The following is a 27,922-nucleotide window of genomic DNA, read 5'->3' as shown; positions in this document are numbered from 1 at the left end:
AAATGTAACTGATGTTTTACCAAACAAAATGGAGCAGGGTGCTTTGGATGAAAGAAGGGGGGCCTGTTTTGATGTGCTGATGGCATAATTATTATAATATATTAAAGAATGTCTCAGAACTGTAGTTGTCCTAATAGTACTGCTTAAAACTTTCAAATTGTTACTGCTTTCAATTCCTTTCCGAAGTGGGGATAATGGTGGATCTGATCTCTTCTCTTTTGTTCTTGCAGCTTTATTATCAAGTCCTAAATTTTGGAATGATTGTCTCATCGGCACTAATGATCTGGAAGGGGTTAATGGTAATAACTGGAAGTGAAAGTCCAATTGTAGTGGTGCTCAGGTAACAGTTTTTCCTTTCGAGGCATGGAATTGCATGGCATTGCTTGGGAGAAAAATTGAGATATGAAATAACTGGTATATCATTCTCTTAGAAACTACTCTTTTCCAGAAAAGGGCCTGGAAGAAAATTAGTCACTACTTCTCAATTGTAAGAAATTCTCAGGCTGGGCGCCATGGCTTATGCCTGTAATCCCAGCAATTTGGGAGGCTGAGGCAGGCGGATCGCTTGAGCTCAGGAATTTGAGACTAGCTTGGGCAACGTGGTGAAACCCTGTCTCCACAAAAAAATACAAAAATTAGCGGGTGTGGTGACATGCACCTGTAGTCTCAGCTACTCGGGAGGCCTAGGTGGGAGGATCGCCTAAGCCCTAGAGGTTGAGGCCTGCAGTAAGTTGTGATTTCACCACTGCACTCCAGCCTGGGCGACAGAGAGAGACCCTGTCTCCAAAAAAAAAAAAAAAAAAAAAAAAAGAGAGAGAGAGAAAAGCAATTCGCACTTTGTTAGGCATTTCCATTCAGAACCCCAGAGGGCTCATGACCTTTCTACAAAAAGGTTACCATGTAAGGTTTGTTTTTGTCACATCCCTTAAGAAAGTGTCTCATGGCCGGGCGCAGTGGCTCACGCTTGTAATCCCAGCACTTTGGGAGGCTGAGGCGAGCGGATCACGAGGTCAGGAGATCGAGACCACGGTGAAACCCCCTCTCTACTAAAAATACAAAAAATTAGCCGGGCGTGGTGGGGGGCGCCTGTAGTCCCAGCTACTCGGAGAGGCTGAGGCAGGAGAATGGCATGAACCTGGGAGGCGGAGCTTGCAGTGAGCCGAGATTGCGCCACTGCACTCCAGCCTGGGCGACAGACGGAGACTCCGTCTCAAAAAAAAAAAGAAAGTGTCTCGTTGTACTTTATTTTCCTGAAATTCTTCTGTCTTTTTATATTCCGCACTTTGATACACCAGGCCTGTTATTTAGTTTTAGCTCATTAGATGTTATAGTACTTCCACAAATTGAGTTTTTCTGTAGCATGTTCTCAATGTCAGGATAGAATCATCGCTAATTATTTCCAAGTTTCCTGCTGACCTTTAAATATCGCTTCTAAACTGGACTCCAGGAATTTTGAAGGCATTAATACCATCTCTTATGGTGACAAATAGTACTGAATTTTTTTTCTCCACTCTTGCTTCCTTCCCTATCTTTGCACTCATACTCTTAGTGAATTTTTTTTTTAAAGATGGGGTCTCGCTCTGTTACCCAGGATAGAGTGCGGTGGCGCCGTCATAACTTACTGCAGACTCCACCTACTGGTCTCCAGGGATCCTTCCATTTTAGCCTCCTGAGCAGGCGGGACTGCAGGCCTGCCCCACCATGCCTGGTTAATTTTTTAATTTTTTTGTAGAGATGGTGTATTAGTCCATTTTCATGCTGCTAATAAAGACATACCCAAGACTGGGCAATTTACAAAAGAAAGAGGTTTAATGGACTTACAGTTCCACATGACTGGGGAGGCCCCACAATCATGGCGGAAGGTGAAAGGCACATCTCACATGGCAGCAGACAAGAGAAGAGAGCTTTTACAGGGGAACTCCCCTTTTTAAAACCATCAGATCTCCTGAGACTTATTCACTGTTACTAGAACAACACAGGAAAAACCTGCCCCATGATTCAGTTACCTCCTGCCGGGTCCCTCCCACAACACGTGGGAATTCAAGATGAGATTTGGGTGGGGACACAGCCAAACCATAGCAGATAGGATCTCACTGTGTTGCCCAGTCTGGTCTTGAACTCCTGGATTCAAGGATCCTCCCACCTTGGCCTCCCAACATGCTGGGATTACAAGCATAGGCCACCATGCCCAACCACTCTTAGTGATTTTAATACCTAATTTAGTAACTCGTCTTTTAGAGAATTACCACTTGGTTGTTTGATTGAAACATTATAGGCCGGGTGTGGTGGCCCACACCTGTAATCCCAGCACTTTGGGAGGCCAAGGCGGGCAGATCACTTGAGGCCAGGAGTTCGAGACCAGCCTGGCCAGCATGTTGAAACCCCGTCTCTACTAAAAATACAAAAATTAGCTGGGCACGGTGGCAGGTGCCTGTAGTCCCAGCTACTCAGAAGGCTGAGGCAGGAGAATCGCTTAAACCTAGGAGGTGGAGGTTGCAGTGAGCGGAGATCGCTCCATTGCACTCCAGCCTGGGTGACGATTGAAACTTTGTCTCAAAAAGAAAAAAAAAAGAAACATTACAGTTTTGTCATATTTTGGGCTTAATTTTGTAAGCCCAAATCTTTTCTGGAGATAATGGAGTGCAGATTTAAAATAAATGGAATTATTAATATTATCTAGAATCCAAGTAATAGTGCATTAACATTATCTAGAATCTAAGTAATAGTACTTAGATTACTCTTTTTTAACCAAATTATCAAGATATGATTGACATACAAAAAGCTGTACATATTTAATGTATGCAACTTGATCAATTTGCAGGTAAGTATATTCCTGTGAAACCATCATCACAATCAAGGAAGTGAATATATTAATCACTTTCAAAAGTTTCTTCCCTTTCTATTTTTTTGTGATAAGAACGTTTAACACAGGGCCTCCCTCCATCGCCCAGACTGGAGTGTGCCATCACACCTGGCTAATTTTTTATTTTTTACAGAGACTGAGTCTTGAACTCCTGATCTCAAGTGATCCTCCCACCTCAACCTCCCAAGTGCTGTGATGTTAGGCTTGAACCACTGTGCCTGGCTCCCCGTTTCTTTTCTTTCTTTTCTTCTTTTTTTTTTTTTTGAGACAGAGTCTCACTCTATTGCCCAGGCTGGAGTGCAATGGTGCAATCTCAGCCCATTCAACCTCTGCCTCCTGGGTTCAAGTGATTCTCCTGCGTCAGCCTCCTGAGTAGCTGGGATTACAGGCGTTCGCCACCATGCTCATCTAATTTTTGTATTTTTAGTTGAGACTGGGTTTCACTGTATTGGCCAGGCTGGTCTCGAACTCCTGACCTCAGGTGACCTGCCCACCTCGGCCTCCCGAAGTGCTGGAATTACAGGTGTAAGCCACTGCACTTGGCTGAGATTTTTTTAAAAGTTCCTCAGGTCATTCCAATGTGCAGCAAAATTTGAGACCCACTGCCATATCCCTTTACATAGAGGGATGAGAGTCTTTAAACAAAAGTGTTTGGAGTTTGTACTTATTCCCGCATTGAACTTTATTTCTTGTCTTTCTATTCTTACTTAAGCTGTTGTTACAGAAAATCGGAGCTTGAGTTTCTGAAAAATACTGATGGGCTACTTCTTTATAGATAAAATGGGGCTCATAAATTAGTGCAAATATCTTAGGACCTTTTTAGGACTTGGCGTAGGATGGAAGAGGTAAGAGGTAAGAAGATACTCTATAGAAGTTAGTCTTACTTGTTACCATAGAATTGAATCTTTTCCTGACTTCTGAAATTCTTAGGCAAAATTCTCTGCTTATTCCTTGGTTTTCTTTTTTTCTCTTTTTAAAATAAGTAAATTGATAACACAAGCATTATCTCTGTAGCTGACTGTTCTTTGACTTGATGAGCCGTTTTTCCTTCTAAATGAGTTGAACATATAAGGTCATCTTGGCTGTTATCTTTATAAATGGCAGAGGAATATGATCCAGTTTTCATTTGCATATTTGAATATGTTTAGTGTTTTCAGATGAAGTGAGAATAAGGGCATCGTTTTAAAGTTCATTCTTTTATATTCTGTTTGTCATTTGAAATTTTAAAAGGTTAAGGAATTAGTGACACTGACCTTTTCAAGAGTTAAGCTTCTTTGAATAGTAATACTTGAAATGGAACTAGTTAGTGAAGGTTAATAACTAAAACAAAAATCCTTTGGCGTAACTTTTTAGTCTGAGGAAACCATATTGTGAGAACAAAACACATTTCTGTTGATGTAGGTGTTAAGGTATTGAGTATACTCCAAAAGTGATATTTTATATTTTGTTGAATATCTAATTTTGAAAGTACATTTAATCTCATACTTTGTTTTTGCTGTTATGTTCTTCTTTCCCTTCCAGTGGCAGCATGGAACCTGCATTTCATAGAGGAGATCTTCTCTTTCTAACAAATCGAGTTGAAGATCCCATACGAGTGGGAGAAATTGTTGTTTTCAGAATAGAAGGAAGAGAGATTCCTATAGTTCACCGAGTCTTGAAGATTCATGAAAAGTATGTGCAAAGTATATCATCTTTGTTTCTAAGTGCTTTTGTTTAAGTGTTTGTGGTATTTAGTTTTGATAGCCTAAAGACTGTAAAACAGTGAGGAACCTCTAGGCCCTCTTCCAGTCCATTTTTATGAACGCTGGAAAGTTTAGTGAACATTTTGAAAACTATAAATAATTATTTATTAGTTCATTTCTTTCCCTGAAGGTTTTTCCAGAGGTTTTTCTTGGTTCCCTTTTACTTCCCAACCTGTCAGTGACTCTGTATATAATTCCAAAAAACTGTGACATAAAGATAGATCCTAAATAGAATCTTCTGGTGGGCACAGTGGCTCACACCAACAATCCCAGTACTTTGGGAGGCCAAGGTGAGAGAATGGCTTGAGCTCAGGAGTTTGAGGTCAACCTGGGCAACATGGTGAGTATTAAAACAAAACAAAACAAAACAAAAAAAGGCCAGGCATGGTAGCTCACGCCTGTAATCCCAGCACTTTGGGAGGCCAAGGTGGGTGGATCACCTGAGGTCAGGAGTTCGAGACCAGCCTGGCTAACATGGTGAAACCCTGTCTCTACTAAAATATAAAAATTAGCCAGGTGTGGTGGTGGGCGCCTGTAATCCCAGCTACTTGGGAGGCTGAGGCAGGCAAATCGCTTGAACCTGGGATGCGGAGGTTGCAGTGAGCCAAGATTGCACCACTGCACTCCAGCCTGGGTGACAGAGCCAGACTCCATCTCAAAAAATAAATAAATAAATAAATAAATAAATAAATAATTAGCTGGGCGTAGTGGCATGTGCCTGTAGTCCCAGCTAATTGGAGGACTGAGGTGGGAGGATTGTGTGAGCCCAGGAGTTTGAGGCTGCAGTGAGTCGTGTTTGTGCCACTGCACTCCAGCCTGGGTGACCGAGTGAGACCCTGTCTCGAAAAAGAAAAAAGAAAGAAATGAAAGAAAAGGGAGGCATCCTGGATGACACACAGACGAGAAGTGAAAGAGTAGGCATGATTTCGGTTCTTTTTTTGTTTGTTTTTTGAGACAGTTTCCCTCTGTTACCCAGGCTGGAATGCAATGGCACTATCTCGGCTCAGTGCAACCTCCACCTCCCGGGCTCAAGTGATTCTTGTGCCTCAGCCTCCTGAGTAGCTGGGATTACAGGCATGTGCCACCATGCCCAGTTAATTTTTGTATTAGTAGAGACAGGGCTTCACCTTGTTGGCTAGGCTAGTCTCGAACCCCTGGCCTCAAGAGATCCACCTGCCTTGGCCTCCCAAAGTGCTGGGATTATAGGCATGAGCCACTGCACCTGGTGGATTTCAGTTCTTGAAAGAAGAGGGAACTGTCAATCATTGCTTTTTGAAATTCCTGTAAACATTTTAGTTTAGAAGAGTTCTTTCTTCATTGGTGAAATAAAGATATGAATGCTTATTTTTTTAAATAAAATCAGACATCAGTATGTATGTGGAAATACTATAATTTAAAGTGACATTATATTATTGACTGGGAAGGAATAACTTAAATTTTTAGAGATTTTTTGGGGCCAGGAGCAGTGGCTCGTGCTTGTAATCCCAGCACTTTGGGAGGCTGAGGCAGGCAGATCACCTGAGCTCAGGAGTTCAAGACCAGCCTGGCCAACGTGGCAAAACCCATCTCTACTAAAAGTACAAAAATTAGCCAGGCGTGGTGGTGGGCACCTGTAATTCCATCTACTCAGGAGGCTAAGGCATGAGAATCACTTGAACCTGGGAGGCTAAGGTTGCAGTGAGCCGAGATCATGCCACTGCATTCCAGCCTGAATGACAGAGTGAGACTCCATCTCAAAAAAAAAAAAAATTATTTTGGAATTATAGAGGTTTATTCAGCACGGATAGTGTTTTCCAGATTCTCAAAGTGGATTTGTGTTGTTCATTCTCAGCAATGCCTATTGTGAACAAAGCTGAACCAACTTCCCCCTAAATATATCAGAGAGAATCAAATTGAGCTCAGGCCTTGTTTAAGCTGGAGGAAAATTTCTCCATTTTTATTTATGATCCTTTGAAATTGAGTGAGTTTGGCTGGGTGTGGTGACTCATGCCTGTAATCCCAGCCTTTTGGGAGGCTGAGGTGGGTGGAGTGCTTGAGCACAGGAGCTCTAGACCAGCCTGGGCATGCAGTGAGCCGAGATCATGCCACTTTATTCTATCCTGGGCAATAGAGTGAGACTCTATCTCAAAAAAAGAAAAAAGAAAAGACAAAGAAATTGAATGAGTCATAGACTTCAGTTTAAAACTGTTTCTGGCAGATTCATAGAGAATATATTAATTGGAAAATCCTTAAATTTTAAAAATAATTTTATACGGAATTCTGATGATTTTAAATATGGTACTTGTAATCTGGGGTTTTGGGTGATTTATTTCAGACTCTTGAGATACCTTCAACTTGCAGGCCTGTGTAGATAACAGACCCTGTTAATATTCAGAAATTTTCCATTTTCTTTTTTCTTTTTGGGGAGACTGAAATATCTGGTCAGAATTACCATTTGGGGTTTTTTTTTTGTTGTTGTTGTTGTTTTGAGATGGAGTCTCGCTTTTTCACCCAGGTTGGAGTGCATGGTGCGATTTTGGCTCACTGCAACCTCTGCCTCCCAGGTTCAAGCAATTCTCCTGCCTCAGCCTCCCGAGTAGCTAGGACTACAGGCGCCCACCACCACGCCCAGCTAATTTTTGTATTTTTAGTAGAGGCAGGGTTTCACCATGTTGGCCAGACTGGTCTTGAACTCCTGACCTCAAATGATTCACCCACCTCTGCCTCCCAAAGTGCTGGGATTACAGGCTTGAGCCACTGCACCCAGCCCCATTTGGTTTAATAGTATTAACATTGTTCTTAAATATGGGGACAAATAATATTCAAAATGTTTGTATTTAGTAAGTTCATCCTATAGGAGGTATATTAGTCTGTTCTCATGCTGCTAATAAAGACATACCTGAGACTGGGTAATTTATAAAGGAAAGAGGTTTAATGGACTCACAGTTCCACATGGCTGGGGAGGCCTCACAATCAGAAGGCAAAGAAGAAGCAAATCCATGTCGTACATGTCGGCAGGCAAGAGATCATGTGCAGGGGATCTCCCATTTATAAAACCATCGGATCTCATGAGACTATTCACTATCACGAGAACAGCTTGGGAAAGACCTGCCCCCATGACTCGATTACCTCCCACTGGGTCCCTCCCATGACCCGTGGTAATTATGGGAACTACAGTTCAAGATGAGATTTGGGTAGGGACCACAGCCAAACCATATCAGGAGATATTATAATTGGATGGTATTGAACACTGGCATGTGATTAAGTATTTGGAAAGAGAAATTTTACCATTGGGTGACTTAATCCTTAGCTTTGCTTTTCCCATGCAGATGGATACATTATTCTGTAACCATTTAGCTTTTGGGGTCTTATTTTTTCTCATCTGTAAAGTGGTTATTTCCTTCTTCCTAATTTCACAGTATTGTGATGGGTGAATTAAATTCTAAACTCTTTGATCTCCCTAGAAGTAGATAATATTAAATATTTGGTCCTTGTTCCAGCAAGGGAAAAATCCTATGTAAATATGCCTTCACTCAGTATTTTGAGCCTATGACTTGTGAAATGCTGGAGTAGGACTTAATAGGTCTAGTAAGATCAGGTGCGGTGGCTCACACCTGTAATCTCAGCACTTTGGGAGTCCAAGGAGGGCAGATCACCCGAGGTCAGGAGTTCCAGACCAGCCTGACCAACATGGTGAAACCCTGTCTCTACTAATAATACAAAAATTAACTGGGCATGGTGGTGCACGCCTTTAATCCCAGTTGCTCGGGAGGCTGAGGTTGCAGTGAACCAAGATCGCGTCATTGCACTCCAGCCTGGGTGACAAGTGCGAAACTCCGTCTCAAAAAAAAAAAAAAATAGGTCTAATAAGAGCTGGTTGCCACCAGAGAATATTTGTTTCACCACTAAGTAGATGAAGGATATCTATGCTTTTTCGAAAAAGCTATAGTGATATCTCCTGATTATATCCCAGAAGGGGAAATTGGGTGTGTTAGTATGTTTGTTTGTTTGTTTGTTTGTTTTGCCAGCAAATCAAGTCTTTGGGAATAGTCCAGATCTCTCTAGCAGCCTTTCCTTTTTCTGGGAGTTCCCCATTTCCTGGATTTTTATCTCTTCATATCTGATTTGCCTTTTCTGCATGTGTGGAGTTGATATTGTTTTCTGGGTTGAATTCAATTTTCCTTCCTGCTGCTCCTGACTTTCACTCTTGCAGCGAGCCCCTCCTAGCACCTGTCCTCTTTTACCCTTCAGAATTTTTCCTTTTTTCACTTACTGAATTGTCAGCTACAGATTATTTTTCTCTGCATATATTTGCATTTTTTCTAACTTATTTTTATTTTTAATGTGACTGTTTGCACGTAACCATCTTTGGTGTTTGCAACACCTCCCAATTTAGTTTCCTCTGCAGATTTAACATCTAGTGAGCCAGTTTCTGACTTAGAATCTAAGTGGATATTAGCCCGTAGAAACCTGAAGCGAATTTTCTTCTTTCTACTTCAGTGGTCAATCCAAATGCACTTGAATTAATTTTCAGCTAGTCTTTATCAACTGTAAAATATACTTTGCTTTCAATTAAATTTTTAAATTACCAGAAACTTCATGGTTCTTTAGTAGAATTGAACTAATAATTTTCTGATCAAGCAAAATGCTGTTCCTGGCTGGGCACGGTGGCTCACGCCTGTAATCCTAGCACTTTGGAAGGCCGAGGTGGGCGGATCATGAAGTCAGGAGTTCCAGACCAGCCTGGCCAACATGGTGAAACCCTGTCTCTACTAAAAATACAAAAAAATAGCTGGGTGTGGTGGTGGGCGCTTGTAATCCTAGCTACTTGGGAGGCTGAGGCAGGAGAATCGCTTGAACCCAGGAGGCGGAGGTTGCAGTGAGCCGAGATCACGCCATTGAATTCCAGCCTGGGTGACAGTGTGAGACTCTGTCTCAAAACAAAACAAAACAAAACAAAAAAACAAAATACTGTTCCTGTAAACCCTGGCGTATATGAAGAATTGACGTATTTTTTTCTTTGAAAGCTAACATTTTTTCCTAATATAAAAGTAATTCATGTTTGTTGGAGAAAAAAGAAGATAAAGGTAATCTAAAGAAAGCCATAGATAGCCACTGTTTATCCATTGGTCTGTTTATACATTGCTCTGTATTATTTTAGATCTTGTCTAATACCATTTTTTTGCTTTTATTTTCTGAATTTGGGGAGTTTCTGACATGTACAGAAGAGTATGAGGAACCCCCATGTATCTATCATCCCTGTCCCAGTGATGATTAATATATAGCCAATTATGCTCCATCTCTACTCCCACCTTTTCCCCTTCCTGTGTTATTATTATTTGTTATTCAAGACAGTGTCTCACTGTCTCCAAGGCTAGAGTGCAGTGACGCGATCACAGCTCACTGCAGCCTCAATCTCCCTGGGCTCAGGTGATCCTCTTACCTCAGCTGGGACCACAGGCGCACACCATCATGTTTCCTCTGCTGATTTAACATCTAGTGAGCCAGCTAATTTTTTTGTATTTTTTGCTTTGCCATGTTGCCCAGGTTGGTCTTGAACTCCTGGGCTCAAGTGATCCACCCACCCACCTTGGCCTCTCAAAGTGCTAGGATTACAGAAGTGAGCCACTGTGCCTGGCCAAACAATTCTTTAGTATCATCAAGTTTTTAATATTTGTTCAAATCCCCAATTGTGTCATAACTTTCTTAAACAATTTGTTTGAATCTGGACCCAGATAAAGTCCTCAGCTGCAATTAGTTGATGTGGCTTTATAGTCTTGTTTTTTTGTTTTGGGATGGAGTCTCGCTCTGTCACCCAGGCTTGAGTGCAGTGGCGTGATCTCGGCTCACTGCAACCTCCGCCTCCCGGGTTCAAATGATTCTGCCTCAGCCTCCTGAGTAGCTGGGACTACAGGCGCCCACCACCACGCCCAGCTAATTTTTGTATTTCTAGTAAAGACAGGGTTTCGCCATGTTGGCCAGGCTGGTCTCGAACTCCTGACCTCAGGTGATCCGCCCTCCTCGGCCTCCCAAAGTGCTGGGATTACAGGCATGAGCCACTGTGCCTGGCCATCTCTTGTTTAATCTGTAGGTTACTTCCCTAACTTTCTTTGTTCCTTGCAAGTCATTATTTGGAGAAACTGGGTTATTCTGTAGTTTCCCATAGTCTGTATCTTGCCAATTATATCCTGTGAGACAGTTTATTGTGTTCCTTTGTTCTTTGTGTTTCCAGAAAATTGGTAGTGTGTATGTATTTTAATATAAAAATGAGATTGTACTGTACATGCTATTTTGCGTTCTTTTCTTCACTTAATAAAATTTGTATAATCTTGTCATTAAATATTCTTCCATACCATTATTTTAATGCTTACATAATATTTGAACTCCTTAATATTGGATCTTTAGTTTGTTTTTAGTTATTTATAAACAACACAGCTATTAACATTCTTGTAGCTCAGTAAATAATTATTTCGACACTAGAATGGTGATAAGATACCCCAGTGCCACAGACATTTTTGGTTAAGAAGAACAGATTTTGTGCTTTAAATGCCATGAAGGTATTTGATGACTTGGGTTTCCTTTACTCTTTTAAGGCAAAATGGGCATATCAAGTTTTTGACCAAAGGAGATAATAATGCGGTTGATGACCGAGGCCTCTATAAACAAGGACAACATTGGCTAGAGAAAAAAGATGTTGTGGGGAGAGCCAGGGGGTAAGTATAGAGGGGAGCATCTCAAACTTTTTATATCACTTGAAGTGTGGCCCTCTCAATCATATTATTTGATCATACACAGTTGAATATAGAGATTTGGTTCTGGTTCCACCAAATCACCCTTGTGTCCTTTGAAAATTTTGCTTCTTAAAAAGTGTCTAAAATTTCAGGTATACTACTCCAAAGGTGAGGAACTGGGTGGGGTGCAATAAAAGAATAGAATACTAGTGATGAGATGGTGAATTGGGTGTGACAATTTAAAAAAATGTGTTCACTTATTTGGTTCACTCAAGAAATAATGGGCACCTTCCATGTGCTCTTTATGTCCATACTATGCTAGCCTCTGGAGGTCTAGAGCACTATTAATCCTGCCTCATGAAAGTTACATTTCTTTTTTTTTTTTTTTTTTTTTTTTTCTTTTTTTTGAGATGGAGTCTTGCTCTGTCACCCAGGCTGGAGTGCAATGGCACGATCTCAGCTCACTGCAGCCTCCGCCTCCTGGGTTCAAGTGATTCTCCTGCCTCAGCCTCCTGAGTAGCTGGGATTACAGGCGCCCGCCACCATGCCTGGCTAATTTTTTTTTTTTTTTAGTAGAGATTGGGTTATACTTATATTTCTTAAGAAGTACTAAGTCAACAATTCAAAGTGTTCATCCAAATTAGTTTTATCATGTTAATTTAATCCATAATATTTCTAGTCTTGAAATTGATGAGGTCGAATGAAATTAAAAAGTTATATTAAGGCTGTTTGTTTCAGATTTTATCAGGAGAACAGTTCAGTGGAGGACAGGAATTGTAAGTTGTTGGTATTAAGGAAGTATGGCATTGTTGCTCCCTTAATGTTATTAATAGTATTAACAATAACTCACGTTTATTAGGGCTGATTGTGTACCAGAGACTCATTCTAAGTGCTTTACAAGTATTACCACGTTTTAACCTCAGAGCAACCCTAATATTCCCATTCTACAGATGAGGAAACATAAATGAGTTAGGTTATGTATCTAAGATTATACTCATGATCGTAAGTGGCTGGCTGCATAGTCCACCTTAACCATCATACAAAAATTACTAGCGTAACATTTTAAAATGGATAGTTGCTAATTCTCACTAGTTAGATGCCACATGGCGCTTTTGCCACTGTCAGAACCTCTGCTCCTTTTGACCTAGAACAGACTGTATGGATACAGAGTTATTACACCAGTAAGGAGGCCTGAGATACGCAGTTCCCATAGAGAAGGAAGTATGAGTTGCTAAGTGAAAGCTTTCTCAGTTGCAGCACGAGAGATGCTCAGTTTGGGGCCAAAGAGATCAGATCAGAACAGGTATCATTGTGCTTTGCCTGCTGCAGAGCTGTGGTTGTTGTTGTTGTTTTAATATGTCCCCACTTTAAGGAACTTTTCCTTTGATAGAGCTAAAAATACTTTTATAATCCAAATTAGGTCATCAGTGCTTCTGAGAAATGCTAGTCCCCATCTTCCTCAGTTTCCAAGATGCTGCTAATGTGATTATTTAAACTCACCAATCTCTTTGAGTCTTTGTTTTTCCTCAAATTATAAATGTACAGATTCATGTAGAAACATAAGGAAATACCAATAATCAAAAAGCAAAGTCACTTCTTGTCTCCTTTTTCTTGATCTCCATAAATATTTACTATTAACTTTTTGGTTTGCATTATATTAGCCTTTATGTGTAGAGATAAAAATATTAATACGTACTTTTTTTTGCCTTTTTTTTTTTGCCTTTTTTTTTTTTTGGAGACAGAGTCTTGCTCTGTCACCCGGGCTAGAGTGTGGGTGGCATGATCTCAGCTCACTGCAACCTCTGCCTCCTGGGCTTAAAAGATTCTTGTGCCTCAGCCTCCCGAGTAGCTGGGATTACAGGTGTGTGTCACCACGACCAGCTAATTTTTTGTATTTTTAGTAGAGATGGGGTCTTGATATGTTGGCCAGGCTGGTCTCAAACTCCCAGCTTCAAATGATCCACCTGTCTTGGCCTCTGAAAGTGCTGAGATTACAGGCATGAGCCACGGCACCCAGCCCTAGTATGTACATATTTATACAAACATAAACGCATTTTGTGTGTGGAAGGAGAATGGTCACATTATCTTATAACCCCTTTTTTACCCAAAAAATTACTAGCATATTTACAAATCAATATATTTATCATCATATCATTATTTTCAAAGCTGTATGCTATTCCACTGTATGGAAAGACCATATACTGTATCCTGTGGATAGACCATATAGATTTTATTCAGTCTCCTGTTGTTAGGTATTCTGATTGTTTCCAGCTTTTTTATTGTGAACAATGTTATGATGAATATCCTTGTTATGTATATCTCAGCATTTCTGCCCAATCTTCAGAGTAATTTTCTAGAAGTGGAATTACTGGGTGAAGCATACTCATATGTTAAGGCTTTTGACAAATTTTGCCAAGCCTGTTTCATTTATACTCCTGCCAGTACAACTGAGTGTTCCTTTATCTGGGTCTTCTTCTTTTTTTTTTTTCTTTTCTTTTTTTTTGAGGCAGAGTCTTGCTCTTCTGCCCAGGCTGGAGAGTCTCGCTCTGTTGCCCAGGCTGGAGTGCAGTGGAGCAATCTCAGCTCATTGCAACCTCCGCCTCTCAGGTTCAAATGATTCTCATGTCTCAGCCACCCAAGTAGTTGGGATTACAGGTGTGTGCCACAACTCCTGGCTAATTTTTTATATTTTTAATAGAGATGGGTTTTCGCCATGTTGGCCAGGCTGGTCTGGAACCCCTGGCTTCAAATGACCTGCCTACCTTGGTGTCCTAAAGTGCTGGGACCACAGGCTTGAGCCACCATACCTGGCCTGGGTCTTGATTCTTAAGTGTTTATTACAGCTCTGTCTGCTCACTCTGGCCCATTGGTTGGGTAAAAGATGCATCATCCTACAAAAGGTTGGGGAGCTTTCACTCAAGTAACTTGTCTTCTGGACAATTTTTGAAAAAATTCTGGGCCGGGCGCAGTGGCTCACGCCTGTAATCCCAGCACTTTGGGAGGCTAAGGCGGGTGGATCACGAGGTCAGGAGATTGAGACCATCCTGGCTAACACAGTGAAACCCCGTCTCTACTAAAAATACAAAAAAATTAGCTGGGCATGGTGGCAGGCGCCTGTAGTCCCAGTGACTCTGGAGGCTGAGGCAGGAGAATGGCGTGAACCTGGGAGGTGGAGCTTGCAGTGAGCCGAGATCATGCCACTGCACTCCAGCCTGAGCGACAGAGCAGCACTCTGTCTCAAAAAAAAAAAAAAAAAAAAAAGAGAAAAAGAAAAGAAAAAATTCCACACTATTTAATGCTATTTTTAAAATTCCAACATTGAAACTATAGACCATTTTGTAGCTTTTACTTAAAAAATGTAATAGTCTAGTACTCTCTGCATTAAGGAAGTTTCTGTAGGAAAAAAAAACCTAAGACATGAACAGCAGGAGCACAGAATCTTTTTTTTTTTTTTTTTTTTTTTTGAGACGGAGTCTTTCTCTGTCCCCCAGGCTGGAGTGCAGTGGCGCGATCTCGGCTCACCGCAACCTCCACCTCCTGGGTTCATGCCATTCTCCTGCCTCAGCCTCCCGAGTAGCTGGGAATACAGGCGCCCGCCAACACGCCCGGCTAATTTTTTGTGTTTTTAGTAGAGACGGGGTTTCACCATGTTAGCCACAATGGTCTCGATCTCCTGACCTTGTGATCCGCCCGCCTCGGCCTCCCAAAGTGCTGGGATTACAGGCTTGAGCCACCGGCCCGGCCAGAATCTTAACTATATAAATTTACTTTCCATTGATTGTACCTCTACTGAGCTTAACACGTAATGGAACCTAACACTTTCTTTTGTGGAAATTGTGTTTATAAAACACTAAACTGGTATTTCAAAGTCAGGCTGTACTCAAATCTTAAGAATACAGCTTTTCCACAGGCAAGTCTGTTACTGTAGTACATATATCTTCATGCTTTTTTTTTTCTTGAGACAGAGTCTCACTTTATCACCCAGGCTGGAGTGCAGTGGCAGAATCATGGCTCACTGCAACCTCCACCTCCCAGGCCCAAGCAATCCTCCCACCTCAGCCTTCTCAGTAGCTAGGATCACAGATGCATGCCATCACACCTGGCTAATTTTTTAAATTTTTGTAGAGATTGGTTTTCCCTGTGTTGCCCAGGCTGGTCTTGAACTCCTGGGCTCAAGCAGTCCTCCGCCTTGGCCTCCCAAAGTCCTGGGGTTACAGATGTTAGCCACTGTGCCTGGCCTCCTTTATGCTTTTTTTTTTTTGAGATGGAGTTTCGCTCTTGTTGCCCAAGCTGGAGTGTAATGGTGCGATCTTGGCTCACTGCAACCTCTGCCTCCCAGGTTCAAGGGATTCTCCTGCCTCAGCTTCCCCAGTAGCTGGGATTACAGGTGCGTGCTGCCACGCCCAGCTAATTTTTTGTATTTTTAGTAGAAACGGGATTTCACCATGTTAGCCAGGCGGTCTCGAACTCCTGACGTCAGGTGATCTGCCTGCCTCGGCCTCCCAAAATGCCGGGATTGCAGGCGTGAGCCACTGCACCCCGCCTCCTTTATGCATTTAAAAAAAATTTTTTTTTTTTTTTTTTTTGAGACAGAGTTTCACTCTTGTTGCCCATGCAACAGTGTGATCTCAGCTCACTGTAACCCCCACCTCCCAGGTTCAAACAATTCTCCTGCCTCAGCTTCCCAATTAGCTGTGATTACAGGCATGTGCCACCATGCCCACCTAATTTTTTGTATTTTTAGTAGAGATGGAGTTTCACCATGTGGGCCAGCTGGTCTCTCTTTTTTTTTAACAGCTGCACACTAAAAAAAAATTATGTTGAGGCCCAAGGCTCTAAATTAAAATAATTTTAAAAAAATTTTATTGAGATATAATTCACATATATTAGAATATAAAATTCACCATCTTAAAGAGTACAATTCAGTGGGTTTCAGTATATTCACAAGATTGTGCAACCATCACCACTATCTAATTCCAGAGCATTTCTATCACCCCAAAAATAAAACGCAGTACTCATTAGCAGTCACTCCCCATCCTCTACTTCCTGTAGCCCGTGACAGCCACTAATCTGCTTTCTGTCTTTGTGCATTTCCCTATTCTGGACTTTTCATATAAGCAGAATCATACAATGCGTAGTCTTTTGTGTCCAGCTTCTTTCACCTAGCATAATGTTTTTAAGGCTTATTCATGTCGTAGCATGTAATAAAAACAATCTTAGAAAATGAAACTAATACTGAACCAATTAAGTATTAATAGAGGTGATTTCTTTCTAAACTCAGGAAGTTGAAAAATTCAAGAGCACTCATTAGTCAAGAAGGAACAGAAAGCAGCAGATGAAAAGGGTGAAAGATTGGCAGAGGATCGGGGAACAGAAATGTTGAAAATGGAAAGAAGAATTAAAAATATATAAGGAAGGAGTGGAGTAATTGAGCTCTCTGTTAACTGAAATCAGTTTTATGGATAAGACTTTTTGAATGTACTTCTTACTTGAAACAAGTCATTCTAGAAACAAGATGATCCTTTTCTGGTCATCGCGTATTCTCTTACTCTCTCATTTAGTTGCTGCTGGATTCCAGACTTTCCAGATATAGACCCCTTTTGATATTTGACAGAATTGTACTGGGGTCTCAATTTTTGTGGCATCTTTTCTTTACTGTTTGTTTGGCCTTTTGTCTAATGATCTCTATGAACATCTGGAGACAGTGCTTTCTTCTGAGGCTACTTCCTCAGCAGTACCTTTGATCCCAGGAATTCCCAGGGAAATGTTATTTAACTATATGAAATGCATTTTACCTTCTAGATATTAACTTGGCACAGGCTGGTGTTGGAGTTGGCTTTGTGGATGGCATTCATTTTACTTACTTTAAACCTCCTGCTTATTAGCAACTCTGCTTTAGCACGAGTTTATCTGAGCAAAATAGGCAAAAAGTGCAAATGGTTTGAATTTAAGATGACTGATGATAGTAGCATTATACACTTGATTATCAACTCTTTGCTTATCTCTGTCCATGGAGGGTAACAGTGGTACAGACAATTAAATCTTTTGTTTGACTTTAGACTGCTTCGTCATATTCTGGCATCCTTAGATCTTGCTTATATTACTCCTAAAGACCAAGTTGCTTTCATTTCACTTACAGTGGGCAAAGAAAAGCCAACCTTTAAAAAAAAGTTTCAGTTTGTGTGTGGTGGCTCACGCTTGTAATCTCAGCACTTTAAGAGGCCAAGATGGGAGAACCGCCTGAGCCCAGGAGTTTGAGACCAGCCTGAGCAATGTAGTGAGATGCTGTCTCTACAAAAAAATTTGAAAATTAGCCATGCATGGTGGCATGCACTTGTAGTCCCAGCTACTTGGGAGGCTGAGGTGGGAGGATTGCTTGAGCCCAGGAGTTCAAGGCTGTAGTGAGCTATGATCACACCACTGCATTCTAGCCTGGGTGCCAGAGTAAGACCATGTATCAAAAAAAATTTTTTTTTAATTCCATGGATTATTCACAAGCAGGCTATATGGTTGCTGGGAGCTGAGGATTGTGGTTCTTTGGGCATAGATATCATTGCATGGAGGTAACAGAGTCTCTGTGTATTAGAATGGCTCCTTATTGATCATTAGATCAGAATTAGCAGCTTAATGTTTTAGTAGAAATCACAGATGCTTTTATAGCTCTTAATCTGTACTTTACTGTGAGGCATTTGCCTTTATGTTCTTAAATTAGGTGATTTACTTTCACTGAAAGCTATTGCTTTTATGGGAGTGTTAAAAATGAGACAAAAGAAATAACAGTTACCGCATTATAAAGGAAAAATTATATATATATAAATATATATAAAATGTAGAAACTCTCTATCCATTCTCTTAGAGCTTAGCCATGCCATTCTTTAATGACTGTTACTTTTCAGCTCTTGGAGATCCCAGGGGTTGAGATGAAAGCATGAACCCTAAGAAGGGATATTATTTGCCATCACACACCTATATGTGCATCTCACACTAAAATTGGGCTTCTTGAATTTTGATGTGCAGGAGCATTATTTGGGCCCCACCTTTCAGAAATTCCCTGGCTTAGTTGGTCTGGGAAAGATATAAGAATCTGCATTTTTATTTTTTATTTGTTTATTTATTTTTTTTGAGACAGAGTCTTGCTGTTTCTCGCCAGGCTAGCATGCAGTGGCACAATCTCAGCTCAGTGCAACTTCCACTTCCCGGGTTCAAGCGATTCTGCTGCTACAACCTCCTGAGTAGCTGGGATTACAGGCATGCACCACCATGCCCAGCTAATTTTTATATTTTTAGTAGCGACAGGGTTTCACCATGTTGGTCAGGATGGTCTCAATCTCCTGACCTCATGATCCACCCGCCTCAGCCTACCTAAGTGCTGGGATTACAGGCGTGAGCTACCGTGCCCAGCCAAGAATCTGCATTTTTAACAAGCCATCAAGTGGTTGTGACAGAGGAGGTCTAGGCTTTAAGAAACACCAGTGTCCGGGCGCGGTGGCTCACATTTGTAATCCCAGCACTTTGGGAGGCCAAGGCGGGCGGATCACGAGGTCAGGAGATTGAGACTACGGTGAAACCCTGTCTCTACTAAAAATACAAAAAAGCCGGGCGTGGTGGCGGGCGCCTGTAGTCCCAGATACTCAGAGAGGCTGAGGCAGGAGAATGGCGTGAACCCAGGAGGCGGAGCTTGCAGTGAGCCGAGATGGCGCCACTGCACTCCAGCCTGGGCGACAGAGGAAGACTCCGTCTCAAAAAAAAAAAAAAAAAAAGAAACACCAGTGTATGGAATGGGAGTTTGGAGATGGGGCAAGAGAGACAGGTCTTAGTGATCCTGAAGGGAGAGGACAGAGAGGGGCGAGGACAAGAGACAGGAAGTGAGGGGAGTTCTTAAAGGGAAGTGAAATGTGTCAAAAACAAAATGTGTGTTCTTCAAGTTTGCCTGAGGCTTTGATGGCGTAGATATTATGTGGGAGGTAATTTCTGTTTGTGCTGTCTTTGGCATGGTGCAAAGATTGTAGGTACCCTGAATAAAAGTATCTGGACAATTTTTAAAGTGTACAAAGGTCAGCCTCCACTTCAGCTCAGCATCCCTATGACAGGCTCTAGCTTAGTACAATATTGCCAGTCCGCTCTGGAGTCCAGCGATAGAAGAGGAGGATAAAGAAGAAAGTATTACATTTGCTAACCACCTCTTCCGCCCACATTGATGGTACCCTGCTAATTTTCTCTTTCTGCCCTGAATTCTTATGATGTCAAAGTAGTCTTTTGCATGGAGAGGAATTTAAGCCCTGGGAGAAAATAGGATTTCCCCAAGAGAGAGCAAAAAGAAGAGGCCCGGACATTCAGACATTCAGTCAGGCAGGATGTACTGGATATCTCCTATGTGTAAGGCACTATGTTGACCTTGAGGATACAGGGGGAACAAGATAGGCATCATTGTTGCCCTTACAGAGCTTCTAGTTTGGTAGGGGAGACAGACATGTATAGAATCTGTTGTACAACTAATTATTTAAGTAAAAGTATGATAATTATTATAAAGACCTCAAAGGAAATGTATCAGGGGCTGTAAGATAATTTAACAGGTGGTTTTGCTTAGTTTGAGGGGAAAAACTTTAGGGGCATGAGGAATTAGAAAGAGCTAGTGAAAAGAAGGTATAGCAGCCAAAGAGGTAGGTGAAGAAACAAATTTGTGGTACGTTAAGAAACCAAGAAGGAGGAATTTCCAGAGCATATTTGTGGTCATGAAAGTCAAATGCTGCCAAGATGGAAAGGAAGATGGGAGCTGAGACTGGTTTGCTACATATGGTGATGAAAACTGTTCTAGAAAAGTTTCAAGATTAATAGGACCAAACACAGCTTACAGGTGGTTAAAAAATGAGAAGGTGGTGAAATCCTAAGTACTATAATGAGCTCTTACACTCACTTTTTGGCCACTTAACATGAAGTACTTTGTAATATTCTGGCTGTGCTTGCTTTGTCTCCCCAGCTAGATTGACAGCTTCCTGAAGGTTATGATGATAAACCTAGCCCCTAGCACTGTATCAACATGTAGCATTAGAGTCACCACCTGGAGATCTAAGACCTTGGATGTATCTGGTGCTGGTTCTGCCACACAGAAACCATGTACCTTGGGCATGATCATCTGTTTCCTCATCTCTAAAATGGTGATATTCCTAACTTTCCTATCACTTGGGCTTTTGAAAGGATCAAATAGGGCAGTATATAGAAATGGACTTTGTGAATTGAAAATTAGTATTCTATAGAAGATATTGATAATATTCAGTGAATGACAACAGCTGCTTTACATCGGAAATTCTGTGATAATCAGTTTTTTGTTTGTTTTAGATTTGTTCCTTATATTGGAATTGTGACGATCCTCATGAATGACTATCCTAAATTTAAGGTAAGAGTCTGTATTATTTGTTTTATTAAAAATGTAATCTTTTGGGCCAGGCGTGGTGGCTCATGCCTGTAATCCCAGCACTCTGGGAGGCCGAGGTGGGTGGATCACTTGAGCTCAGGAGTTGAAGACCAGCCTGGGCAACATAGCGAAACCCCGTCTCTATTTAAAAAAAAGAAATTATTAGCCTGGGCGCAGTGGCTCACGCCTGTAATCCTAGCACTTTGTGAGGCTGAGGCAGGCAGATCACCTGAGGTCAGGAGTTCGAGAACAGCCTGGTCAATATGGCAAAACCCTGTCTTTACTAAAAATACAAAAAAAATAGCCAGGAATGGTGGTACACACCTGTAATCCCAGCTGCTGGGGAGGCTGAGGCATGAGAATTGCTTGAATATGAGAGGTGGCGGTTGCTGCTGCACTCCAGCCTGGGTGACAAAGTGAGACTCTGTCTCAAAAAAAAAAAAAAAGGCCGGGCACAGTGGCTCACGCTTGTAATCTCAGCACTTTGGGATGCCGAGGCGGGTGGATCACGAGGTCAGGAGATCGAGACCATCCTGGCTAACACGGTGAAACCCCGTCTCTACTAAAAATACAAAAAAAAAATTAGCCGGGCGTGGTGGCAGGCGTCTGTAGTCCCAGCTACTCAGGAGGCTGAGGCAGGAGAATGGTGCAAACCCGGGAGGCGGAGCTTGCAGTGAGCCGAGATAGCGCCACTGCACTCCAGCCTGGGCGACAGAGCGAGACTCCGTCTCAAAAAAAAAAAAAAAAAAAAAAAAAAGAAAATTATTTAAAGAAATGTGATCTTTTGCTTAGTATTGGAAACTTTTAAGTGGATTACGTTAAAAGATGAAAGAATAATTGGGTAGTTTAGCAATATATTCACAAAGACCAATTTGTTAATTAACTCTTAGAACCCCTGAACTTTTCAATGCTTCTCTGACTTGTGGTTCTGTGTTTATTTTCTAGTATGCAGTGCTTTTTTTGCTGGGTTTATTTGTGCTAGTTCATCGTGAGTAAGAAGCCTGCCTTGCTGTTCCTGGGAAGATGCCATACTTTTCGTTACTGGATGTTTGGAGTAGATACTGGTCTGTGATTGGTGGAATGGAGAACACACGTGTTGGTGCTTCTTGGTAGCACTGGTTTGCATTAGTTTATGTTTCCACGCCAGAGTTTGTGTGGGCGGGCGCATGTGCACCACAGAGTGCACTCGAGGGGACTTTCAATCACAGGATTTCATAATTGTCATTGTCACACTTTCAAATTTTTGTACATCGGTGAATTTTTTATATTAAAAGGTTGAGCCAAAGCCCCCAGTGTTTGTATTTTGAAGCCAAGCTTCACTTCTAAAGTGCCTACAGAGACTTGTAAATGAAAATGCAGCTCTGCACGAGTTTGAAACCGTCATACCTCCTTCTAATAGGAATGGCATATACTGAAGTGGTCGTAAGTCTTAACTTTTAAAATTTTAAATAAAAGACTTTGCACATTGAACCCCTTATCCCTGAATTGTGTTTGTCGGGAAAGCTTCTGAAATTTCCCTTCCTTGGCTGGTTCTTAGTACCCCCTGGGGGATATAAAGGCTTGGTGTGAACAGTCCTTCAGCTAAGAAGGTTGCGCTGATAACAACTAGTTTTTTTGTTTGTCTGTTTTGCCTGTGTGTGTGTGTGTGTGTGTGAAGCAAAAGTAGCCATTGACAGTCATAGGAAATCTCTTAGTGATAAAATTCATTCTTCCCAAGACTCAAATGTGTATAAACCCAGCTAGTGTTGCTGAGAGGTTCAGAAAATCTTACTTGGTTATAAAAAGTCATAACCCTTTCTACACTTGAGACATTCTCAGTCCTTTCTACACCAAGGCAGTGTGTGTTAGCATCTAGAGGCAGAGGAAAGGGCTGGAGGACAAGCATTCTGCTTGGCGTCTTTAAACTCTCATTTGTCTGAACCTGTTCTCTCAAGTGCCTGACTTTGCATTTCTCTAATGCAGACTTAAAGCAGGCAGTTTAAAGTAGTGAGTGCACAACCCAATTGTATGTTTTCTTTTAATATCAAGGCAGTGAGGGAAATAGGGAGTATAGAGTAAACCAGTATCTTTTGAGCACAAAATACTCTTAATTCTGTCTGTTCTCTTGTTGTATTAATGTGAAATCTTAAAGTGAGTTTTCTGTGTTAGGCTACTTGAACAGTTTCTATTATTTGTTCAACTGCAGTGGAAATCAGTCTATGCCGTAATGCTAATGGCATGAGAACAGGGACAACTACTCTTCTGAAGCCCTTCCCTGTGGAGAATAGTGCCTTCCTAAACCCATTAACCAGACTTTAGCCTTCCAACTTTGAATATGGGCTCTTAATATTCTCAACAGAGTATGAAACTTGGCAAATCACTGCTAACAAATGCTTTTTTGAAGCTGTCTGTGAGGCTTATATAGTACTTACATTTTCTCATGAACCAGAAGCTGAACATTCCCTGTGTGGAATAGCAGGAAATTGCCATTTATTCAATTTTTTCCCCCCTCATCACCTGTGGAAGATGCAGTTCACTGTTCAGCCTAATCAGTACACTGGTTTTTGTACCAGCCTTTCTAGGACCAGTCTAGGAGAGAAGCAGTGTGTTTTGCTGGCCAAGGTTGGGATCCTAGGGTTCTCTGTGATCCTAGCTTGCCTGAATGTAAGCATCCTTGTACTTGTGTCTTCATCTACTCCAGATTTCTCCTCATAAATGTATTGGGAGGAAAACATTAATACTTTTTTCCCTTGCATATTTTCGCAAACAGTTTTATGTAAGTATTAATTTTCCTCCTTTGCTGGATGCTGTAGTTGCAAGCAACAACTAAGTTTCTCTGAAAAGGTAATCAAATCATTTAATATTATTTGAATCACTCCATTAGCCAAAAATAAAAAGATTACTTGTGGCGGGGGTATTATATTCCCAATTTTTATCTTGTCTAGTTTAGTGCTAAACATAAGACTTAAAATGGGAGATTTTATTAGCAAATATATCCTAAAAGCTCTTTGCAAATGTAAGAAATGCCAGAGAGGTTTTATTTGCTAATTGAATGGCGTGATAAGCTCTTTGAGATTTGGCAGGACAAGTGGAGAATTGAGAGGGCTCAACCATTGTGAGTGAAAGGAATTGAAGAAGAGTATGAAAATTGATCAAACTTCAAATGAGAAATTGATAATGGGATTATCTCTTTGGCTGTTACTTGTCTGCTCTTATACCTCGGCTAATCAATCTTTTTAAATTATTTCCAATGTCTGTCCTCAGTTCTAGTTCCATGTCTCCCTTTCCTCTGGACACTTCCACTTGATTGTCCCGTCTTTAAACTCAAGTTCCTGAAAACTTCCCCTCCACATTTCATGTTTTCTGTGAAGGAATATTCACCTAGATTTGTCATTTCCCTACCATATCTAGCCACATACTAAGTCCTCCATTTACCCCATCATTCCATTCTCATTGCCATCACCTGAATCCAGAAATACTTATTCAGTGGCTCCCTGTTGCTTGTGTACTGGTCCCCCTGCAGTGTGCCAGTCTGTGCCTATTTTGGATAATTACCACCTGTTATTAATAATTAGTTTTAGCCTGCCTTTTACTTACTTTTTTTTTTTGAGACGGAGTCTCGCTCTGTCGCCCAGGCTGGAGTGCAGTGGCGCAATCTCGGCTCACTGCAAGCTCCACCTCCCGGGTTCACGCCATTCTCCTGCCTCAGCCTCTCTGAGTAGCTGGATCTACAGGCGCCCCCCACCACTCCCGGCTAATTTTTTGTATTTTTTAGTAGAGATGGGGTTTCACTGTGGTCTCGATCTCCCGACCTCGTGATCCGCCTGCCTCGGCCTCCCAAAGTGCTGGGATTACAAGCTTGAGCCACTGCGCCTGGCCTCTGCCTTTTACTTTCAGAAATGCTTCTTGTTTGGACCATAAATTTTGTGTTCATACTACCCTTTCCCTACATTGAATTCAAACTTTGAATTCCACCAACAGTAAGCATCCTTATGAGTGCAAACATCCTTGTACTTAGGTCTTCATCTATCCAATCCCTCTTCCTTATACACTTATTGGGAGGAAGACATTAATACTTTACTCACTTGGGCTGGGCGTGGTGGGTCACACCTGTAATCCCAGCACTTTGGGAGGCCGAGGTGGGTGGATCACTTGAGGTCAGGAGTTTAAGACCAGCCTGGCCAACATGGTGAAACCCTGTCTCTACTAAAAATACAAAAATTAGCCGGCCCTGATGGTGTGTGCCTGTAATCCCAGCTACTTGGGAGGTGGAGGCAGGGGAATGGCTTGAACCTGGAAGGCAGAGGTTGCAGATTGTGCCACTGCACTCCACCCTGGGTGACAGAGTGAGACTCTATCTCAGAAAAAAAAAAAAAAAAAAAATTTTCATTCACAACCAGTTGTGTAGAAGTATTATTTTTCCTCCTTTGCTGAGTGTTTCCACTTGTACTATGTCATCTTATTTCTGTTTATCTGAGTCTTACCATCTTCACAAGTTCTGCTGTCACTCAGCATTTGCACCCTCACACTATTTGTTTAAATTTGTGGATATGGCCTCGAGGTCCTTGGCAGATTGTAAGCTCCTCCAGGACAGGAGCCCCATTTCATAGACACTGGTCTGTCTTTCCTCAGTAGCCTGAAACAGCATATATTAAATGTTCCGTATAATCATGCATTGTAGCCAGAGGCAGTAGCTTCAGTTAGCATTGTTGTTGAGCTATTATTTGTAGGCAGAGCATATGAATCATTAAAGTGATCTGTACTTTCCTGTTATTTAATAAGTACATTTTCTTGGTCTTGCCAAATTTGAATCTGAAAACTTTCTCTCCATGGTTCCATTTAAACAGTATGTACCCTTCCCAGATTTTTAACTGTTAATCCTGCTTCCTTCTTTTTTGTGTGTGTCCTTAGGCTTAGGCTCTTCTTGTGTCTTCTTTCTTGATGGGAGAAGTATTGGCATTTATCATTTTTCTTAAGGAATCACAGGCTTCCTTCTTAGAGACCCAGGGCTTGGAATAGAGAAAGTCTCTGTTATCCTGAGTGCATTTCTTAGTATTTGCATAAGACTTTTACCAAGTCTAGCTGACCTCTTAGAACGTGGCATGGAGGCTGATTTCAGAATCTGAGGGCTGGGCCTCTTCTTATGACATTTACCACTGTTAAACTTCAGAGATGACCCAGCTGGTTCTAGCTAGGTAAATGGATGTCTACCTTCATCAAGCAGCTCTTTCAGTCAGGACAGCCTGTTCAGGTTGTTTTGTAGCCAGGTATATCTTCACCACTACTGTCTCTTGCTAGAACAGTAAGTAATACCAGGTAGGCTTTCAGAAGTAAAATAGCAAATATGACCCTTCACACACAACTATGGTGGGTGTGAAGCCACCATAGTTATTGCCATTCAATTAGCAAATAAAAACCTCTCTGGATATAGAAAGAATGCTGTGTAACCAAAAAGCATTATCAAAACTAGAAGGCGCAGGGCTTACCAAAAAATGGTGAAGATGTTGCCTTCCATGTGTCATGCTAGGCCCTAAAGATTTTTCCAGCCGCACTCTCACCAGACATCACATTCTTGCACCCTGTACATTGGTCTTACGGTACAGACATTCTGTCTTTGTTTATGCTGGTCACTCTGCCTGGAGTGCCTGGTCACTTCCCTACCTACTAAAAGCTTTCTCATTCATTTAGCAGACATTTATTGAGCATCTACTCTGTGCCAGATTTTGGGCTAGGCCCTGGGGATACAAAGATGATGGATAAGACCATGTCCCTCCTGCTCAGTACCTTAGCAGGGGCAATGGACATAAACAGATTTTTCCACATAGGATCTTAAGTATAATGATATTCTTCCCGCAATCACAAAAAATAAGTAAATAAATAAAAATAAGTGCAATGATAGAGAGATGCTCAGGGAGCTCCGGAGAGGAGTGTTTCTTACTCTGGATGGAGCTTCTGAGCCCATGTCATGCGTCCTGCTCTGCACTGTCCCGTACTTTGTTGGTGTTCCTCTCAAACATTGCCCTCAGAGTGGTTTGCCTTATGTGTGTCTCTCTCCCCCACCAGAGGGCCGGCTCCTGGAGGGCATTAAGACAGAGTCAGCCTCTGATTCATCCTTTGATATCCACTAGTCCCTATTGCAGTGCTTTGCATATTTTAAACTTATTTATACTCTCTTGTTCCATAAAGATACCTCCAGTACTATGTGATGAAATAGAAAATAATTGAAGAATTCAGGGTTGAGAGAAATGTGGGAGAAGAAAAGGATAAAATCAGAGGTGAGAAGGCCGGGCACAGTGGCTCACGCCTGTAATCCCAGCACTTTGGGAGGTTGAGGCGGGCAGAACACTTGAGGTCAGGAGTTCAAGACCATCCTGGGCAACATAGTGAAACCCTGTTTCTACTAAAAATAAAAAAATTAGCCAGGCGTGGTAACCATCACTTGTAATCCCAGCTACTTGGGAGGCTAAGGCAGGAGAATCTCTTGAACCTGGGAGGCGAAAGTCGTACTGAGGCAAGATTGCGCCACTGCACTCCAGTGTGGGCGACAGAACAAGAGTCCATCTTTAAAAAAAAAGAAAAAGAAAGAATCAGAGGTGAGGTTAGTACCTGCAGGACAAATCAAAAGATTCTGTCGTCTACTGGAATAGATCCATAGCTTTGGCTCTCAGTCCTTAGCAGCTAATGCAAAGAGGGAACTAGTCATTTATGTGCTTTATGGAATGGGTATAAAATGAAATTAAAAGAAAAAACTTATAATGTATCTGAAAACCAAGAAATTTCTTAACTGTGCTGTGTGACTTTTTTTTACAATAACCCCTGTACTAATTAGTCTAATGATAGAGCTATTTCAGCGAATGTTCCAGCGTAGGTATAGTTTGGCAACTTCTGCAGAAAAGCTACTTCACAAAAGACCATGTACCCATCTATACCAGGAATTTTCAACTTTCCTGTAGAACAGCGTTCCTTAATCTTAAAACTCATGGCCTCTTTTGGGAAACAGAAATCTCATACCTCCTCTTCATTCTGAGAAACACCCTTCTACCGCGCCAGTCTATAATATCCAACCTCTTATCTTCATCAGCCAAGAAGAGTATTTGATCTTGCTTTCTCTTAAGTTTGTATTATAGAAACGATAATAACTTCTTTCCCATATACAGTTATTATTATATTGAATATGACTTTCAAACTGTATATCCTGCCCTTGTTCTACCAATCT

The 27,922-nt window shown here is 41.5% G+C and overlaps 1 protein-coding gene across 4 annotated transcripts in view; it reads left to right on the top strand.

Moving 5' to 3' along the window:
* SEC11A (SEC11 homolog A, signal peptidase complex subunit) overlaps positions 1–22,197 on the top strand; it is a 49,263-nt gene extending 27,066 nt beyond the window's left edge. Inside the window, exons 2-6 of one of the 4 annotated variants that reach the window (XM_055277361.2) lie at positions 231–340; positions 4,385–4,534; positions 11,178–11,297; positions 20,652–20,709; positions 21,673–22,197. In XM_055277361.2, coding sequence (XP_055133336.1) covers positions 231–340; positions 4,385–4,534; positions 11,178–11,297; positions 20,652–20,709; positions 21,673–21,723 — 489 coding nt within the window. In that variant the 3' untranslated portion in view covers positions 21,724–22,197. The remainder of the gene's footprint in view (positions 1–230; positions 341–4,384; positions 4,535–11,177; positions 11,298–20,651; positions 20,710–21,672) is intronic. The other 3 variants (XM_063638623.1, XM_063638624.1, XM_055277360.2) reach the window with 3 other exon arrangements.
* Positions 22,198–27,922: the final 5,725 nt, after the last annotated feature.

Source organism: Symphalangus syndactylus, chromosome 5 (assembly GCF_028878055.3).
Source record: "Symphalangus syndactylus isolate Jambi chromosome 5, NHGRI_mSymSyn1-v2.1_pri, whole genome shotgun sequence".
Lineage (NCBI taxonomy): Eukaryota > Metazoa > Chordata > Mammalia > Primates > Hylobatidae > Symphalangus > Symphalangus syndactylus.
This window is presented reverse-complemented; position numbering and strand designations above follow the sequence as displayed.